At 29.1% G+C, this 22,508-nt stretch overlaps 1 protein-coding gene across 1 annotated transcript; it reads left to right on the top strand.

The window, feature by feature from the left end:
- Positions 1-316: 316 nt before the first annotated feature.
- Positions 317-22,265, top strand: LOC113366934 (protein bark beetle-like; the record flags this gene model as incomplete). The annotated part of the gene is given in 11 exon segments (XM_026608578.1): positions 317-820; positions 2,556-2,660; positions 2,663-2,766; positions 7,491-7,626; positions 8,835-9,054; positions 9,795-9,920; positions 12,719-12,977; positions 15,784-16,006; positions 16,883-16,987; positions 19,387-19,508; positions 22,090-22,265. Coding segments are annotated over 11 exon segments (2,080 nt in total), but the record flags the coding sequence as incomplete, so codon positions are not given.
- Between the last annotated feature and the right edge of the window lie 243 nt (positions 22,266-22,508).

The raw sequence follows: 22,508 nt of genomic DNA, 5'->3' as shown, positions 1-22,508 counted from the left end.
GAATTTATTAATCAGCAATTACTTCATTAATGTAGATTCATTCTAAATGCTAATTTCAATGACCAACCGATCATGTCATATTTGAAAATGACTTTAATTACATTATTGTTTTAAATATTATACATATTTGTAATGCTAATTATAAATATATAATTTATAATTTATCCTTATATAAATGTGTATAATGGTTGACATTAATAAATGTGTGCATCATGAGTTTTACCATATTACTAATAAACATTGTTCAAAATTGTTATATGATGTATTTATTTATATGAATATTTATTTATTAATTAAATTTTACTATTTTTTACAGGCGATGGAATCAATGTGGTTTCCCTGACTGGCGAAGGTCGAGAAAGTGACGAATCATCATTCACACCTTTGAAAGATCTGAATCTTCCGTATTCTCTGTTCTCTCTAATAGACATATGTGATACATCCAAAGAAATCATAGTTGAAGAGCGTGTTCTCTTATATTATAAATACGACAACTCTCCAGTGAATTGCGTAAAAATCTTTAGAAGTGCCTATGGAATCAAACCCTTTGGATTTAGGTTGCTCCAATTTAATCTATTCAATCGAACCACTGCTCAAGAATATGGACAACCTGATGAAATTACTTTGTACGATGGTGATGTTTATAATGTGTCAGCACCTATATTAGGAAAAATCCAAGCAAATGCTAAAGGTGCAGAGAGAAAGTTTTATAAAAGCACATGGCAAGGATTGAGTGTCAGGTTGTTTGCGAGCGGAGCCAGTGGGACATATGGTTTTATAGCAGAAATTATTACTTTGCCGATTTCAGCAATTGGATTTAGTGAGTATTACTCAATTATTATAATAATTCTAGTTTATACTTAGAGAGTTTCTTATACTTATTGTACTGTAATAATATATTCGAGAAATTTTAAATATTTTTAAAAAAAATGAAGTAAAACTTCTTTAGGCGCGACTAGGGTGTAAATCCGTACGAATGCAACGGAAGTGCCTTACGGCAAGGTCGAGTGCCAATGATTCGTCATTCGCTCTCAATGATATCATTTCTATACGGGTCGTTTTTGATTGGTCGTCCTATTTGTGCGGGGCTTCTTTGTATGCGTGACTTTATACGTGCGTACGTCACCGAAAGCGTGAAGCATATTGTTCATTTTTGGTGTTTTATATCATTACATTTTAAGGTTAAATATCAGTACAAATCTTGGGTCGATTGTGCAAATAATAAAGCAAATGAAAAATCTGTGCCGTGTAAGAAACGTAAGTTTATTTTTGAGGTTATTAAAATGGAAGTTATTTTTATATGCAAGATAGATACTACAACTGTTCAAAGAACAGTGTCATTCTTTGAACAATTGTCATATCGCCAGAATTTATTAATCAGCAATTTCTTTATTTTTCTAATAAAGGTTCAAGTCCTAGATGCTAATTCCAATGACAAACCGATCATGTCGTATTTGAAGTATGACTTTAATTGCATTATTATATTCAAATATCATAAATATTTTCAATGCTATTATAAATTTATAATTTATTATTATATAAATATGTATAATGGTTGACAATAAAAAATGTTTGCATCACGAGTGTTACCATATTACTGATGAACATTATTCAAAATTGTTATATGATGTATTTATTTTTAACTTAATGCCATCTCGTACTATAGCAAAAGAGTTTTACTTCAGTCGCAGGTGAACCTTACGCGCACTCTTTTTTGTCTTTTCCAATAACCAATCTTTTCTTCACACTCTCACACAAGCAAAATGTTTCTTGAATTAGATGATTCATTCTCTTATTAACTGCTATTTTTGCACTTTTTGCTCCGTACCTCCAAAACGGCTGGAACAGCATTTGCACAAAACTAATCAGAACTACTTCCCGTCAGTACGAACCAAATATTTTTTGAATATTCTAATCGGATGCCCGGTTCTCGCAAACACCGAGTTTCCATTTTCTGCACTTTTTGCTCCGGATCTTTGAAAAGGCTGGACCTATCTGGAATATTTGTTGAATCATTTAAAAGTGGGTTGATCCGTGCTCCCGAAAACGTGAACAAAAAATTGTATCCACACATCCATATGCACACATCCATTTTTTTAAAAGTATGCTAAATGTTCAGAAACCTCTAAGTGTAAAGATCTGCAAAAATTTTTATTTTCAATTACTATAAGTTACCCTATTAGGTTTAGGTAGAATTTTGCCTTTAGGCAAGTTGCAAAAACTTCTATATATGTAAATAATCGACCTAATGAGATTTAGCTATTTAGATAAAATTTTCAGCTATTTATTTCTAAAAAAAATTCTTTTTTAATGCGATCAATGCAATCAATGCAATTTTGTACTTATTGCTACGTTATTTATTAAACTGAATTATATAATTTCATCTGCCATTTGCCTCTTATAATATTTTAATTTCTGGCATGTCTCAGCTGCTCTTCGGCAATAATAATGTAGTAAGAAGTTTCGATGCACAATGAAAAACGATCGTATATACTATAAAATTGACTTATAGTAGTAGTTATTCGTTATATTCTAACAAAATTTGTGATTTCCAGATCGCGATGCACAGCACAACCTGACGTATTCCACACTATCAAACTGTTTGACTGGTGCGTTGTCTTACTCGACCGTCGGCGAGGTGTCGCCCACGCTTAGCCTGGATAAAACCAAATCCTGGACAACTGCGTTCAACTTTATGGAAACTTCTCAACCTGCAAGGCGGCTATGAAGATCGATGTCCAAAATATGCAGAACATGTATTTCAGGGTAAATATTTATTAAGATTTTATATAGTCAGGAGGGCAGCTGAATACCCATCCAGTTGTTATATATAACTTTGTTTAAATATAACAACAACAAGTATATCGAAACCACTTTGGAATGCCTCACATATTTTAATATGTTGATTTTTCATTATCTTATAATATTTGTTACTCCTATCATAAAAGTAAGAAGTAAAATTTTAAGAATAAAAGGAGGTTTTTGAAAAAATAAAATTCACCAATGATACCAAAGACTAATAACACTGATTTTGAGACGGAGATTAGTGTAACCTGGCTCTGGTAGTGTTCTGGCAAGTATCAAGTGAGTTTGTGTAGTCTTCAAAGCGGCTTTGTACTATTGTGATGAATTTGTATCATTTACATTGCTGAAGACGACGTTTTTTGGATCAACCAATTTGGAACATGCTTTGGGCATTTTATTAATTAAATATTTTTTCAATCTCTGTCAGTCTGTCAATTTATTTGACCTATTTGAATTTTTAATATATTAGATTTGAAATCTGATGCTCCTAGTTGTATACCGTATGTCCAAATTGGTTAAATTGAAAGGAAATATTACTCGTCATGCCACAACATTTTGAGCGCCTTCGATCAATAGGTTTTATATAATTTATTTAGGAAAATAATCAATTTGTATTATGTGGAACCATTAAAGATCTTTTATGGGAAAAAATCAACAAGTAATAAATTTATGATTTTTGTGCTTCTGACTTTCTTGTTTTTATAACATATCACAAGATTGCAACTATAAGTCTTGTTATTATAGTTTTTTCGTGATTTAGGAAAACATTATATTAGGTTGTCAAATATCTCCCTTCCGCTTTTTTGCTCTTGGTTTATAATACAAAAAGGCAGAGATATTTGACAACCTAATACATTACAGTCGAAATTTAATTGATTGTCGAATTTGTCTAAATTTCTAGCTCCTCGATAATCAAGTTTTAATCCAACACATTTGTGTAAAAAATGACATAAACAGACAATACTTTACTATGTATATGATACTTATCATCAATATTGATATAGTATTTATTAAACTCTATGTGTATGCGTACTTTATAGCAGGTATTATACGAACTTTGTAGATATTTACAAAGTGATTTTTCGGGTAGTTACCAATTTTCTAGATAATAATCACTATTTATATCGTTGGTACAATGATTATTCAATTCATTATTCACAAGGAAAACTTTTTTGTGCGCTACTTTAAGCACATCGAACATCAAGAGATGATATAACCACTTTTTTTATCGTCGTAAATTAAATCGATCGCTTTTCCAAACAACGGAATAGAAGTAACTTATGAAATATTATTTAGTCCCTTGATTCTCTTGAAGATTCCGATTTCGAAGGGTTCATAATGGAAATAGATTGTTCTCAGACCTCTTCACAAATATTGAATGATAACGAAATACATCTGCTAAATTGTGAAGACATATAGGCTATTAATTAAGAATAAGGAGTTTTTTTTTGTAGAAATTACTTAAGTACAAATATTGATTTTGCACAACTTCTTAACTATTTTCAATTTCATATTGAATAAGTAAAATTACGCACCAATAAACAGAATATTATAGAACTTATCAATGGATCAATCAAATTCTCAAGATCTTCACAGATTTTTTAAATATTTAATATTAAAACGAGTTATAATAATAGTGTAATAATGCACAAAGTGCACACTGATTAAGAATAATATTTAATGATTTTTGATAACTTCATTGATATTCCTTTATAAAGTAATTTATTTTACCTTCTTACTTTATAAACATTTTACGTTTTGAATTTTCTCTTCCAAGTTTTCATGTCTGATATCTTGAATAAATTCTATTTTTCCCTTAAGTCATCTTTCTTATATATTCTCTTCGTCCAGTACTTTTTATAATAATGATGCAATTTAATATTCTCTTTATCTCAAAACATGTTCATCATAGTCTTAGCTGCTTCTCTTCCCGCATTTTTTTTATTTGATACAATTGAACCAGAAAATTACTGGAAGTCTTGCAAATATTCAAGATAATTTAAAAATGTAATCATTACTTACATAACTATTGTTACAGTACTATTGTACATTTTATGTGATTTTGTGTTTTGTTTCTTGCATCGAGTTTATGCTTTGGGATAATAATCAAACACTTCAAATACATATACAAAATTTTATTGATAACAATTAAAATGTTCAAATAATAGTAATAATATAGAACAGCTAATATATCGCGACAGAAAAAAATATTATGTGGTTTCTCACTCAAATGTCATAAAGTAACATACAAAATACTTACTACAAAGTTAATACAGATAAAATAAAATAAAACAAAATTTATTATCGTCGAAATAGCCCTAATAAATGCAAAGTAGAAATGTAAAAAATGTTTGAAGTTTATTTGGAAAAATAATTTGAAAATCATTCCAAATAAAGTTTAAATCTTTTTTACGTTACAGCCCTTATCGAGACAACGAATGGCTTTTAAATTTTTGAAATCACTTTTGAGAAAACGTCGATTTACGGCATAAAATTTGTTCACAGAGAAAACATAAATTAGCAAATCGGATTTTTTGATGAAAACATAAACTTCTCCTTCGAGAAGTTAAAAATTCTTTGAAAATCAGGATTATAGGATGGTGTAATACTTGTTAGTTTCGTACTAAAAGAAAACAGTAAAAAATAAAAACCTCAATTTTTGTAAGCCCATTAAAATTAAGAAACGTATTAAGTCCTTGTACAAATAAAAAATATTTTAAATGGGTAAAGTAGGTTAATCAAAGTCGGACTACTTGTGGTTTTTATTTTTATACTGTTTTTTTAGTACGAAACAAACATATATATTGCTATTTTACAATCATCATGACCAAATACGCATTTCTTGCAAAGTCTATAAATTTTGAAAGTTTTTAATTTTGCTTTTAGTTTAACAAGTTGTTGGAAATTGTGCAATTTTTTTTTATTGTGGATCTAGAAATATTAATTAGGCCGACATTTCCAAAGTGTGGTAAAATAAAAATAAAGATATTTAACCACTACCTTCAAAAATCGCTACAGCTTGATTACATTTTTGGATGATTTTTTTCATAATGGTTGCATTTAATCCTGCATAATCGCTACGGCTTGATGATGAATTATTGGCGCTTTGCACGAAGGCAGGTTCATTGTGCTCTTATTATTATACTCACTTTTCCAAAATTCTGCTATTTTATAATATCGCGAAAGTTATCAATTATCTGTTTTCTTCTTCTCCTAGACTTGTCAAACCTTTTTTTACCTCTGAAGACTACGTGCATCAAGCACTCTTTTTGCAATACAGCTCCGATCCAGTTTCCTTCTTTTTGCATGATCAAAAAAATTCTTTCTACCACGCTCCTCAGCACTTCTTTATTTGTTATCTTCTAATAATAATAATACTAAATGGATGTCTGCCTGAAGGCAGGTCCATGGTGTAAGAGCCATCACAAACAAATAATTCCTTGGACTCATGGCGTCTGTCATTCCCATTACCACTATTTCTCCGCCTCCTTCACACTTTTTTTCGTGTATTTTTCCTCTTTCAATGCCCTGTATTGAAATTTCTCTTCTCCGTAAGTCGTCAATCATCTGCATTCTTCTTCTTTCCATTCCTTTCAGTCCTTCTCTTTTACCCTCGACGACGCCGTACAAGAGGCACTTTTTTGCAGAACGGGTCCGAACCAGTTTCCTTTTCTTTACAGGATTGTGCTCAGTAGAGTCCTTTCTTCGTCCGCTCTTCTGGGGACTTCTTTGTTATTTTATCTGTCCACTTTATCTTCTCCATAACAAAATTAATTACCTGTGTGATTGATTTTACACTAACACTTTTTCACTAAAAAAGATTTTATCAAAAAAAGTTGATTTTATAAATTTCTTTTCAGACGAAGAAACAAATTTTGTAATTCAAATTGAAATTTAAATTAATTTCAATCAAACTCTAATTAAATCCATCAAACTTAAATTAATTTCAATTATCAAACTCAAAAAAGACATAATATAAAGAAATTTTGTTAGTGTAAAATCAATCATACAGGTAATTAATTCTGTTTTTTTAATAACCTTCTTAAAACTTTCTAATTTTTTTACGTTTTGTTATATAATCCACTCATTTATTTTTATCATATTCTTTTTGATTATTTTGTCATATTTCTGTACATTATTTTTTTCACATTTTTATTCATTTTATATATAAAAAATCCATCTTCTGCTTTTCTTAAACATATTGTTTAAATCTTATCAAGATCATGTTTCTTGACAGATGTCCTGACGATGGAACGTACCTAGTTCCGATACGTCGACAGTAAAGAAATAGAGAAATGTTTTTTTAAAAAACTTTTTTTTATTACTCTTGGATTCTTTGTTCGAAGCTCTACAAAATATATATAATAAAATATAATTATTTCAAGCGTAAGAACATGAGAATGTACGAATTGAATTTATCTTTACCAATAATTCTTCAACTAATATTTCTGTGGTAAACATTTCTGTATATTATTGTTTCCCGTACTTAAAGTACGAGAAAAAATTGAACATAAACTTGAAATACTACTAAATAATATTTCTGTTCGAGAAATACGTTTGGCTTGGTGCCGAATCTTGACCCCGCTAAGTTCGTGCTATTATATCACTGTGATAAAAAGTGAACTAATAAAAGTTTGGCAATCGGACCCGTAAATATTTATACAATATACGTTGTTTATTTTCAGAATAACTTAGTACGTGGAAATCAAGGAGGTCTATGGTTGCGGGCGGACTCCCGCGGTTCCGCCACTTCTCTACGCGGTTGGCTTCATAACAATCTATTCACGGAGAATTATAATCTGCCAGCTCTGTACATTGAAGGTCGGTTATTAAATATCTTTTATATTAGTCTTTTACAACAACTCTCTGTTTATTTTAGAGGTTATCAAAAGATTGTCGAAAACATGATTTTATTTTATGATTTAAATCAGATATGATGAAGTAAAGAGCATTTTCAAATACACATCTCTAATAATAATGAATGCAGAGTGCATTTCTATTTTTAGTTTAACATGATTTCAATTCAGAACACTGCGGTAATAATTTTGAAGTGGTAAATACATAACTTTTGAAAATAACATCAGATTTACATTCTATTTTTGTAGTCAAAAAATATATGTTACGATGTTAAGGTTTCTTGATAAAAAGAAGCAAAAATTATTTTGAAATATGATTAATTGAGTCCTGAGGCTTATTTAATTTTGATAAACCAGAATGAATAGCTTTTTAATCCTAAACTGCTTTTTGCAACTGTAAACCTGTAAACTACTTTCACACTCAAGTCGAGAACCAAGAACAACATGGCACATAAAACCTCATAGAAGTACCAAACCATAGAAGGGGACTGTGACGTCACTTAACGAGCGTTGCCGACAATCGTGGAACACTTGCGATCGATTTTCGTATGTCATATGTCATATGTCACGTGTTTAACCTAAAATTAAATCTTGTGTTTAAAATTGTTGAATTATTGTCAGTCTAAGCAGTTTAACATTGGTTCCTAGAACATTTCCTAATGATTAAACGTAATTTAACAGATGGATTCGATTATATGTACATTTATTCCACAGGGGCAATATTACTAATATCAACATTCTTACACACAATTGTCATTATATTATTGAAATAAAACTATCACCAATAATATTTGAATTGAATTAACTATTATGATCCATAATGTATAATATATAACAAAGCACATGACATATGACATATGACATTTAATTATTTTGGAGTGTTCCACCATTGTCAGCAATGCTCGTTTACTGAGCGACGTCACAGTCCCTTTCAATTTTTTAATACTTTATAAAATGGAAAACATATGAGGACTAGCTGTTTATGTAGTGTAAGGTCTATGTAAAACCTACAACCTGCTTTAAATAAAAATTGCCTTATACTTTATAAGTAATTAATCTACAGATAAAATATGTAATTCATTTTTAAATATAATAGCATCTTAAATACAGACCAAAATTATACAAATATTGTTATTCTTTATTTTTAAATTTATCAAAGCTATTTTTTTCTAGGTCGCCAATCATCACCATATCAAGAAGTCACTATATATAAAAACTATTTTTCAAGGAATGTCTTGCAATACCATGATGTTATAGTTTTGAAGCAAGTTGTTTCAAATTTCTCTTACAACTACGTTAATAGCAACACTGGAGCAAGAATAATGGAAATTTCAGGATTTGAAAAAGTTCGCCTACCAATTTATCAGACTACAATGCACAATGGTTTTTATAAGTAAGTATTTTCATAATATGTGAGACACTAAATACTTAATAATAAATATAGAGATAGGTGAGCAAAAAAATTGATTTTAATGAAAAAAGGTGTACATAAAAGGAATACCCTTGATTGTGACAATTTTTATAACCCTACTTTTTCCCAATATGTGACAAGCAACCATCGCAGGCAGTTTATTTCGCAGAAAAGTACACTAGATATGGTCGCAGTGCTTTGGACAAGTTTTGGTTCAATAAATAGAAATTAAATTAAAAAATCCGCAAATATGTGAAAATTATAAATAAATGAAAATTTTGCTGCTTTTGCCTTTTGATATATATATTTATAAGTCCAAATGGAATATTTTTGCTGTATATACATAAGTCTAAAGTGGCAAGTAATCATAAAAACTAATAGGTTTAACATTACAAAAAAATATCAAATCGAATGCTTCATTTACTCTACAAATCGACTTAGCCGTTTTTTGTAAAACGTGACAAAATATATATGCATACTTATATATACACATATTTATTTCTAAAAATTCTTAAAGAGATCTAAGATCTAATGATGATATCTAAAACTGTTTTAGATTTGTCTGCAATACCAATGACTAGTTAATACATTAGTATGGATATTAGGTACTTGAAATTCTTGGAATCCAAACGTTATGCATTAAAAGCATATAAATTATAAATGAATAAAATGTTTCTGCGTTGTATAAACGGATATTTTTTTAATTTTGTCGTCTATTACAGTAACTACGCCGTAGACCCGCTGGGAAGAGCTACGATCGTAGCAGGCACTGCCGGGCAGCAGTATGTGGATAACATCTTTTTCAACCCGGACAATGATTATGAAATGATTACCGTCAATAGATCTATGTGAGTATAAAATTATATTTAGTTTTATTGAATTCATTATAATCGACAAATTAGACATTCTATAATATAGTAACGATTAACAAAGATATCCAAATCTAACACTTGCAGTAAGTAATTCGAAAGTAAATTGTAACATCTTTACAATTTATTATCAATATGATGTAGTTGATATATTAGGTTATATATTTTATTCAAAAGAGTTTTTTTTTTCTTTTTCTTATAAACTTTCAATCTTTAGTCTTTTATGTAAATTGGTATTAGATTTTTTTATCAATAGAGAAGAGAGTCAGTAATGATTATAATCGAGATAAGAAGGGCAAAAAGTTAAATACAAGTTCATATACATATATATGACTTTTAAAAATTTTGAGTATTATTTAGAAATTTTAGATCAAGAAAAATCAGCAAATCGCATTTTCTAGCAAAACTTTGAATTTCATAGATTATAAGTGCTTGTTAATTGTTCGTAGCAATTAAAATAGATTTTCATTAATCATATCAAGTTTCATGATACTATTCAATCGCTCTACTAAATATTTGACAATAATTTAACAATTTTCTTTCATTTATTTACTAGTAACGAATAACACTTGATTTTATTTATGCATACTATTTATAAAGTAAGTTATGTATTTATTTATTCGTTTATTTATTTAAAGTTAATGCCAGTTGGTTTTATACAGTTAATTTTATACAGAAACTTAATATAAGTAAGTTATGTCTATTATAAACTGTACCTACTTTCTATTAGCAATTATCAACTTAAAGTATGTAAACAATTCAAGTAGTCTACCGAATATTAAAAATTATATTTATTGTTAATTTTATATTCATGCATGTGGTATTACTTATTTATTTTTTGTTGCATGACTGCTTGTGCATTTTGCCTGCAGATTTGAGTTACAATTCAACAGGTGAGTTTAAAAAATATTTTTCAAAATTTTTTAGTTATTATATTTAAAGTTATGACTATTTTATCAAATGCTTGTAGGATGAATTTTTGAGTTGCAAATCATTTATGCTGCTAAAAGTCAGAATATATTATCATCATGATCTGTTATAATTTTCATTAATATTTTAAATTATTTTTTATGTTTATTAATTAGATACACATAGTTTTGAGTTAGTTTTTTTAATACTAAGTCGTTATAACTAACGATACTAAATGATTTAGAAATAATTTTAATGAATTATTTCAAACGTATTATGCGACAAATAATACAAATTTGCAAAAGATATTAAAAATAATTAAAAGCTGCTTAATTTAAAATTATACATACAAAAAAAAATAATTTGGTGTTATCAGTTTGTATATATTAAACATTTGGTGTCAAGTTTCAAGATTTTTTTAAAATAATTTTCTTTTTCTCAAAATTTTACATATTATGTGAATTAAACATGAATTATTAAATATGTCATCCAGAAAAGCAGCTGTTTTGAGTAATATTTACAATATAGATTCAATCATTCAAATGAAGAAGTATTTTTAAATCAATATATAAACCTTTTAATTTCAGTTCTTGTGCGAATTCGTCTGATAATAATTGCTGGTTCAAATTTAAAAAAATATTGTCTTATTTCAATCGATTTCTCAATAAATAAACTGATTTGCAAAGTAAGATAAATATAATATATAATCTCTTAAGATGCAAATCGATCATCGGATGTAGCTTAAAATGTGTAAAAAAAATTACAAGGCATATGATGATGTATTTTTTAATCTTGTTAAAATATTAACATAAACATATAAACAATAAATCTTGCCAATTGCTAGAATTTTGCTTACGAAAAATAAAACTTTTAAGAGTTTTACAATATTTTGAAATCTTTGAAAATTTTTAAAAATATTGTTTTAAAAAAAATGTTTTTTTTATATTTAGATTTTTTAAAATTTTGAACTCTTCAAGTTTTGACAACAATCGTGATGCGTAACTGTTCTAGAGACAAAATATCGAAGCGCGTAAGCACCGCGTCGTACGATAGCAGATACAAATTAGTACAGAACCCACAGAAATGCAAACAAAATTTATACATGTTATTAAAATCTCTATAAAGTATCTGATAATTTGATGTGCATATATCTAGTGGAATTTTTTCCATTTTTCTCATTGTTTTTTTTCCAAAAACCGTAGACCTGCCTTTCAAAAATTTAACCAGTTTGTCAATCCGTAAAATGTTTTCTGAATCATTCAAATCGGTTAATCCATGTTCCCAAAATTGTTGACGAAAATTTATATCCGCATACAATTCTCTCTCACACACAAACACACATACACATACATCCATTTTTTCTAATGTATGCCAAAATGTTCAGATGCCTTTGAAACATGAAGATATATACAAAAAATTCATTTTCGATTTTTGTGTAATTACTATACCTTACCTTATTATGGGAAGTTAATTATGAAAATTTTGTTGGAAATCCACTAGTATTATATATATATACCTATACCTACTTATTTAAAAAAGGCCTTAAATATCGGCGTAGTCTTGAAACTAGGTTACTATTTTACGAAAAAAATTCACATCATTATCATACAATACTATACAATATTTGATAGGATTTTGAATACAAAATTTTCTATACAAATTTTTGTTTATTTGATTCCCATGTTAGTAAAAATTTGTTCGTATTTGGATTATATGAAGGTAAGAATAACAGTAACAATTGCGAAACAATAAAGTCAATAACAATAATAATTAACAATACATGTCAGCCCAAACTATATATATTTTTTTAAATAATAAAATATTTTACTATTACATAATTTTTTAATATAATTTGTTATTACCATTAGTACTCAAGAATTATGGAAGACCAAGATCGACGCCGCCCATAATTACTGGGGCTACAATATAACTCTAGCCGTTGGGGCCCGTATTCGGGACAGAGCTGATGATCCGGCACTGGTGGAAGTTCAGTATCTTCCTACGCACGACAACAATCAAACTGTTCTGGACGGAAAATGTCCACCAGGATGGGGAGCAGTACTGGATACTTGCTATTCGTATATTGGAGCTCCGATGGGCTTTAGGGAAGCCAAAGAGTTTTGTATGGTAAGCTGCCTTATTTGATAATCTGTATTTTCAAGCAAGATCTCTGGGGTGAATTATATTGAAAAACGTGATGGCTTTACTGAAACATTATTTTTTCAAAAATGCATTATAACTATGATGGTGAATGGCATTGTGCCTTAAGGCAAATTGCTGGAACTTCCCGTACCGCAAAGCAAATATTCGACGATTACTAAATGTTTTCAAATAGATTATTAAAAATACTGTAACTTATATATGATAACAAAGAACTAAATAAACATAACTTAATCGATTAAATTCAAAATAAAGGACATTGAAATAAACTGAATTGCAAACTTAAAAATTATTTGTTTGAAGTATATTAGTGAGCTTTAGAACTTTAGCTAGAAAAAAATTAAAATTCGATCTATATTCGATATTCAAAAAAATTCTTACATACATACTCACACATCCATTTTTTCTGAGGTATGCCAAAATGTTCAGAACCTTCAAAACGTAAGGAAATGTAAAAATTTTCAATTTCGATTTTTGGACGAATACTATAACTTACTCTGCTGGAAGTTAAAACTGCATTTTTTTAAGTGAGATATTAATCAGAATTATCTATTACGTATTCATTTATATTCAAAATAGTTGATTAAGAATTCTATTAATTTTGTATGAATGTCCCATATCTGTAAATTAGGTAAAGATATTTTGATTCTCAACATTCTTGGAAAGTTCTCAAATTCATGTTATGGGGGTAATTTTAAAGACTACAATGATACTTCTTATTAATAAAATTTAGACTAAAAATATTTGAAAAATTGTACATAATTGTTTTTTATCTCTTTTTAATATATAGAGATATGTATAAACAAAACATACTAAAATTATTCACCTTGCATTTTGTGCATTTTTTTTTAAATCAGGACTGAATCATTCAGTATTCTAATAATTTTATTTTCGTTATATAGGTATTTGACAATTTGACAGTAATTTCATGGGCATAATCGCAATACATTATTTATAACATCAGTGGGCCAATTCTCGAATAAAATAGCTATGTTATGTTAAACGGTCACTTATGTGGAGTAATCGCATAAGACAAAACTTTAGCAAAGCTACGTCTTTGCTGTTTTCCTTAGATCCTAACCTCTAAATGACACAAATATGCCAAAATATAACATCAGATCGACTTCACCTATGTGTAATTTTAAGTGTAACAATTTGTTGGCAAGTTATGCTATATTATCACATTTGTTCCAATTTGGAGATTAGATTTTAGTAGTTTACATTATAGTAAATATGGATTGTACAAAGCTTTCAGTATATGATTTCGTATAGTGTTTAAAAGTGATTTATAATTTATGAAGTTAATGATGCTCACTTATCATATTTGGCATATTTATACATTTTAATGGCCTTTGTGTACCTACTTTAATTTAAAACTTATTTTTGCTTTTTGATGCTTTAAGGGGGTATTCTAGTGTAGAGCGATGAATTTTAGGTCATTTTTAAAGTGTCGTAAAAGAAAGCAATGAATGTTTTTACTATCCATTTTTTACCACTTGTTTATTTATATTATTAAAATACAATACAAAAATTAGAAAAAAAAGTTGAAAATTGAAGAAACTGGCAGCAAATGAAGTGGGGGGTCTCAAAAAATTGGCACCTCAGTCTTGACATGATTTCAGCCCTCCTAGCCATCCCAAATAAAAGAAATAAAAAGATTATTAATCTACAATGATGTCGCAATCGCCCAAACTAGCGATGAGTAAAAAAAAAATTATTACAAATTGGCGACTGTTTGAAAAAAAGTGTCTTTTTTACTGTTTTTTGAGTTTCTCGAATTTTTTAAAAATAGTAAAAATTGGAATTTGGGGATAATCCTAGTTCGGGCTATAGATAGATCTATAAACAAGACTCTCTGAACATTTAAAGTGAATCGGTCGAGTAGAACTCGAGAAATTGTGTCAACAGTACTGAAAAAGTCTGTTCTGAGAAAAACGCATTTAATGTTTATTGCTGGCGAAGTCATAAAATGATATGTTATACTTCTTTGATTCAATCTGCCATTCCTGCTTCATGCATCGGACCTTCTTCTACTTCAAAAAAACTATTTTCTGTATTTCTCTCTTCCAATCGAGCAGTTCTAGCCTTCTTTGAGCCTCCTTTGAAGCGTTGGATGTAGGTATTTCAGATCGTTCAGTCTGGGCATGGTCTCATCTTACAGCAAATGAATGAGTTTCTGGCCCAATTTGCATTACCATAAGGGTCATCATTTTTAAAATCGGAAAGAAACCATAATTGTATATGCAAACAGCAATAAATGTTGTTATTTCAATTACCCGAGATCGGGAATGAATATGTTTCGGCGCAAAAATCCAAATCAACGAGTTTAGAGATTCATTATTGTTCTGAGTCTCTGAACCTATACATCAAATTAATAATTTATCTGACGATAAACTGTCTTAAATTGGTCTAATGACTTCCTAATGAACTTTGTCCGATTAGACCCTGCCAAACCAGTTTGGAGACCGAGTCAGTAAAATGCCTATATCTTCGAAAATAATTCAAATTTTCAAAAACTTTCTCGTACCCATATTCTTGGATAGTTAAACTTTAAAAATATGTAATAAAAAACGTTTTTTTAACAAATGCTTAAGAAACCCAATTTTAATTTTGAATATAATAGTAATAGAGCAAATTGTCAGGAAAAATTATAATATTGGCTAATGGTATTTATTAATGATTAACCAAGGTCAAATGCAATTGTAAAAATTGTAAATTTAATTTTTCAACATCCCATGCATCCAGTTACACATTTTTTATTCATTAATTCTAGAATGACAATGCTTCGATGCCATACATGAGGTCTGATACTTCGCCTGTCCTCGCATTTCTGGAACAGCAGAGAGGAGTGGCCAACGACTACTCCGTGTCGGCAGCGTACGACCAGCGCGTGTGGGTCCAGGACCTGGACCGAATCGATCAATGCACGGCCTTAGAGTACAGGGGCATTGTTTTAGATGACTGCCAGAGCAGACATGGATTTATATGTGAAATAGGTAAGACTTGGAATTTTATTGAATTTAAATTCAATTATAAAGAGAGTTTTTAATTTTTAAGTGGAATGTGGAATATCTTTCTTGATCAAAAGCGGAATGTGGCATTGTTTTAGAGAAAATTTCTGAAACTAGTTTATATTAAAGGCTACCCGATAAATATTAGTATTTGAAATTATTGTTTAGAAATTTTTTTATGGATAGTATATTGCAAACTTATATCAATGTTTGAAGAGATAAGAGTCATAACAAAAGTTTTAGCTTGATGTTGGCCATTTGATTTCAACCCCATGACATGAAAATTCATCACCGATTTCAACTTTATTAAACTAAAATTAAAAGCTTTTACGATTTTAGTGAATCTTATAAAAAATTTGAGAATTCTCATTTATTATCACTGAACTCCAAGTTTAGTAAATAAATTATAACATATAATACAATAATATTATTTATATCAAATATAGGAATGTTTTTTTATATATTGCACATATTCTATTTTTGGTCAATGATTATATTTATTAAATGACCCTTTTTCCGCTACATCGGTTCAGCAGTTTACCTAATGTGATGAAATTTATGAAAATGGTCGTCTATTTCTAATGTACTAATTAATTGCCAATTCTAGTTGATTTTTTGTATTGCAATTAATTTGTTTTATTTAATCACAAATAAATGTGGAATAACAACTGAGTTTCCTTCTAGAATACGTCAAATAGACTAAATATTAGGTTGAGATGAACCATCTCAGCAGGTTATAGAGCTCTTAGTTCTGGTTGCCGTTTAAAAACAATCTAAACAAATAATAACTATTAGGGCTTGAAGTTTCCTTTATTATAAGTACAGTTATGTATTTTATTATAATATATATTTTTTTTACAGATCCAATTGTCAGCATAGATCCACTTTTATGGACAACGGACATTGTTGCCATCGGAGTGATAAGCTCAATGGCTATTGCTGTTTTAGTATTGGCTTTGGCTATTGGTAAGTTATTGCAATAAATTTTGCTATTAATTATTTAATGAAACTAGCTGTAAGTGGAATTCTGTCTTAAGGCAATTAAGGCATCGTGCCGTAAGGCAAATTGCTGGAACTTCCCGTACAAAAAATTATTAATTTTTAAAAAACTATTAACATTTTTGAAAAAAATGTACTTTGAAAAAATAAGATTTTTGAGAAACTATATATATGGACAAAAAATTATTTTTTTTGAAAAAAAAAATTAAAAAAAAAAAAAATAATAATTTTTTTTTTTTGAAAAAAAAATTTTTTTCTTTATTTTGACATATTGTGGAAGATCTGAATTTTTTTTTTAAAGCAATCGTACTGATTTAACTGCATAGGGACAAAATATAAAGCGCGTAAGCGCCGCGTCGCTGTCTAACGCATAAGCATTGGTGCGGAACCCATAGGAATGTTAACAAAATGTATGTGCATATGTCTAATGATCATTTTTGACCGCCAAATGGCTCATTTTTTTACTTTTTCCTCCATATCTCCGAAACCGCTAGACCTACCTTTATGAAAATTATCGATTCTTTATCTTGTCAATACAAGTGAAATGTTTTTTGCATTATTTAAATCGGACGCTCCGTTCTCTTAAAAACTGAGTTACCGTTTTCGGCACTTTTTTGCCCCGTATCTTCGGAACGGCTAGACCTGCCTTCGCCAAAAACAATCAGCACGTCTTCTTATCAATACAAATCGAATGTTTTTTGAATTATTCAAATCGGTTGATCCGTGTTCCCGAAATCGTCGACGAAAATTTGTATCCGCACATACATACACACACACATACACACACACATACACACACATACACACACACACACACACACACACACATACATCCATTTTTTCTAAGGTATGCCAAAATGTTCAGAAACCTTTGAAACGTAAAGATATATAAAAATTTTCATTTTCGATTTTTTTGCGATTACTATAACTTGCCCTACGGGAAGTTAATAATATGTAGGTTTTATACATAATTTATTCCGTAAACTTAGTTCTTCAAAATAATTTTACAACTAAAACGATTTTTTCAAAAAAATTTCTCTAGATCTAGAAATCACAGCATTTCATCAAATACATTCTTATTGCTATGTAGTGTAGATCGGGGCTGAAAGGTCCACCAACATAATTCCAAAAACTATTGAAATTTTTAACGATACTATTTTGAAGTAATAAACAAAAGGTGTTAACAATACAAAATAGTAAAGAAAAAGTTTTACAGGACATAAATCAAATAGTTATTTAACCCTGCTGATGAATATTCCTAACAAAAACCAGATCAAGGTTATGTAAAGTGGTTACCTCTGCAAAAAATGTAGCTATGTAATTAAGTTCCTGTAGAGTAAGTTATAGTAATCGCAAAAAAATCGAAAAAGAAATTTTTTATATCTTTACGTTTCAAAGGTTTCTGAATATTTTGTCATACTTTAGAAAAAGTGGATGCATGTGTGTGTACGTGAATGTGTGTGTGTGTGTGCGGATAAAAATTTTCGTCGACGATTTCGGGAACACCGATCAACCGCTTTGAATAATTCAAAAATTTGTATCGATAAGGAAACGTGCTGATTAGTTTTTGGCAAAGGCAGGTCTAGCCGTTTCGAAGATACGAGGCAAAAGTGCCAAAAACGCTACTCAGTTTTTAAGAGAACGGAGCGTCCGATTTTAATAATTCAAAAAACATTTTACTTGTATTGACAAGATGAAGAATTGATTGAATTTTTGGCAAGGCAGGTCCAGCGGTTATGGACTCTCGATGAAAATAAGTGAAAAAAATGTCATTTGGCATTCAAAAATGTTTATTGGACATATGTACATCAAATTATCAGATTTTATAGAGATTTTAATAATGTGTATACATTTTGTGTAATTTTTTTTGGGTTCCGTACTAAAATTTTAATTGCGATACGGGAAGTACCAGCATTTTGCCTTAAGGCACCCCACTTAAACTAGTGGGTCAACCATTTTGCATTGGTCGAATAACGTAGCTAATATTTCATAAAAAATTTTATTACTTAAAAGAAAACATTCAATCCATTTGCACCCTGGATATCCCATTTTACACTGTTTGGGGGGTAGAAAGAACCAGTTGACAAATTTTTAAAAAACGGCAAGAAACACTTTTTTGCAATGTTGGGAATTAGCTAGGAGTTTTACTGAACATAGTCTGATAGTTTGATATGTGGTATATGTTCCGATACAATTGGTTTGGTTTTCACAATATAATTGCTCAAAGTCAAATTGGAGCCTTTTCCCCACTTTATCTTATATTAAAGCATCTTAAATTTATTGATCCGATTTTTCAACAATGTCAAACGCTTTTTAGTCAAATATTTTCGCTTTGTAATTCGTTTTTCTTTATCAATGTGTTTTAGCTTGCTGGTATCATAAATCAAGACATCGTCATGCACAACGTTTGCAGAGAAGAAACAGTATCAGACAATCCTTGAGGTCTCTGAATAGCCTGGATCCCGGTTCTATGAGGAGAAAAAACTTGGTAAGAATATATGTCAGATATGACTAATGGTTGTCAATGACAATATTTCAAACATCATAAAATGAGATATAAATTCAATCGATTCGCAGACATTGTGATAAGCAACCAAAAATAGTAAGCATGATACAGATATATAATTATAATTAAAAATAACATAAAAGGTATCTGATTTTTTTTAAATACATAAATTGTGTTGATTTGATATTATGATAGCTGGCCAGTTGTATCAAGTCTGCGATAAATTTTATCTATCAATGATTATAGAATGTTGGTGATTTTATTATTTATTATATGGTATATATACATTGCACTGAAAAATATTATTTAATTTTGTGTTTGTTTTATTTTAAATATTTTTTTCAAATTAACATAGCACATAGAATAAACTGATAATTACGTTAGCACACAGAAATTATACTTAATACTAACCATACTAACTACCTAAGTCTTCACCCTCTTTCCACACAAGCCCCTTATTTGTCATTTTAGTAATCGAATAATTTTTCATCTTGCATGCAATCATCGATTGATTGTTTTTGACTTAATTTTAATTCTGATTTTTCTGAAGTTTATGGAGAAAAATTATATCATAGTTTGTCCAACCCTAACATTTTTTATTTAGGGTTAATTTTCTTCATTTTAGTTTTGTGAATTTGGGATTGAGAAATATATTATATTTTTACTGTCCTATCAGATATCCTTATTTCATAATAGTCATTTTAGTAGTCCAATCATTTTTCATAAAGCTCGATAACTGATCAATCATCATCCTTTTTGTGAACAAAGTTTGTTGAATTTTGATCCATATTTTTCTGAGCTTAAAGAAAAGCTTAAATATATGAGCTCTGTCCGCTGAAATATTTTCAAAACAATTCTTAGATATAATCTAAGAATTGTTACCATCGATAAAACCTTTACCATTAGTAAAGGTTATCATCAATAAAACTACATGCGTCAAATTATCAACTTTCTTTCTTGCTTGATCTGATTCGCAGGATTATCCCATTGTACAAATATTTGCCTATATGCACACCCAGTACATGGTTCATGAATGGCTTGCAGAAAGAGCAATAATATTATAATCTGAATATACAACAGTCTTTGAGAGGGAACTAGATACCATCCAAATCCTTGTCAAAGCTGTAATTTTTTCAACGAGAGTTTTTGAAATGTTACTCGATTGACATGTTTCTTAATAAATAGCAGAAAAGTGAAAAATTTTAAGTCCACGTTTTAGCCCGCAATTCTGAATCGATTATGAAAATTCAAATACCGTTCGAAAATATTGGTTGGAAATCGTGCTGATTAGTTTTTGGTAAAGATCGGCTGGGCCGTTTTCTTGTAATAAAGTGTTATAAAATTTTTCTTCGATGATTTTTTTTTTGACGGTAGATACCATAGTCTTCTAGATCATACTCAAATATTACGGCCCTACGACAATTGGTTTAACTTTAAAAATTCGTCAAAGTTTGCAAAAATTGGTATCGTTTTTTTGGCATTTGTCAAAATTAGACCTTTCTTCGACATTTTTTCAAAATTAGACCTTTCATCGACATTATTTCAAAAACGCCTGAACCGATTTCAGAAATTTAAAAGCCATTTGATGCATCTCGATGAGGACTATCGTTTGCCAGTTTTGTGCGACGATCTGCCAAACCGTTCTTTATAATTTAAAAAAAGTGTTGAACTTTTTGTTCACTTTTAAGCTCATACTATTGAATCAATTTTAAAAAATCAAAAATTATTCGAAAGATATAGTTGGGAATGATACTGATTAGTTTTAGATGAAAATCTACCGAGCCGTTTTCTTCTAATTAACTGTTGAAAAAAATTAAGCCGATTTTTATGGAACTTTTAGTTTAATTTTAAAATTCATCAAAGTTTTAAAAATGAGTAGTTTTTCTGATGTTAGCTAAATTAAAATTAAATTTACTTGGTATAGCGATAGAGTACCAGTCTTAATGAACGTACTAAACTATTAAAGTCCTATGAAAACTGGTTCAATTATAAAAATTGTTCATTTTTGAAATTTGCTTTTAAAAAATACTACGTGTTAACGTGTTCGTTCGTGTTCAATTATGTATAATAAATCCACTCAAAATACTTTTAATCACTCATAAATTAAATTATTTTTTATTGATTAAGTTGATTAATTACAATATCGGGAAGTTCATGTAACTTGCCTCAAGGCGAAATATCAATACCAACTAGTTTAATAATAAAAACAAACTGTATTTTCATATGATAATCGTCGTGAAGACAGGTATTTTCTGATAGAACACATTTGTGAGCATTCTATCCAAATATTAATTTTATATCAAATACAGTTTATAAATATGAAGTATGAATGGTTTATCTATATATTAAACAAAAAAATGTATTCTGGCATTTTGTATAATGAATTAATTAAATTCAATAATAAAATACAGTTTTAACACTGAAATTTTGAATAAAAAGTCAAAGCGAGAGTACAATGATTAAAGTTCTATGTTAGAAGTTATTAGAAAATATTTTGAAAAAAAAAAATGCAAAGTGTATAAAGAATATTTAATATTATAATAATTCTCTATTTTTTATTTAGTCTGGATCTCGGTCCACTGACACGTTAACAGTGAAATCAGCATCGGATTGTAAAAGAATGTTGTCCTCCGGATCTATAGATTCCATAGAAAAAAGCGTATTCACAGGATCCAGCTTAGACGACGATAGGAGCTTTGATGTTTATGAATCGCACAATCCTAGGACTGGCTACAATGGGTAAGTGGAAATATTTCGAAAAAAACTTTGAAGATTATATTGAGAATTTTATTTTCTATTGCGCAATAAATCATACCTTTTTTTTACCTATATACGCTTGCGGGCTTAAACAAAATAATTTTACTACAAGTGAAGAAAATATTTGGTAAAAAATATATTAAATAAAAGGATTGATCATTAAATGATCAATATGGTGCAATTTTGAATAAAGTATAGATATCTTTCAATGAGCAATCAGTGATT

Source organism: Ctenocephalides felis, unplaced genomic scaffold, assembly GCF_003426905.1.
Source record: "Ctenocephalides felis isolate EL2017-DRISC unplaced genomic scaffold, ASM342690v1 CF-g0.4_SCAFFOLD_00640, whole genome shotgun sequence".
Classification (NCBI taxonomy): domain Eukaryota; kingdom Metazoa; phylum Arthropoda; class Insecta; order Siphonaptera; family Pulicidae; genus Ctenocephalides; species Ctenocephalides felis.
The sequence above is the reverse complement of the archived record's forward strand: the minus strand, read 5'-3'. Positions and strand labels throughout refer to the sequence as shown.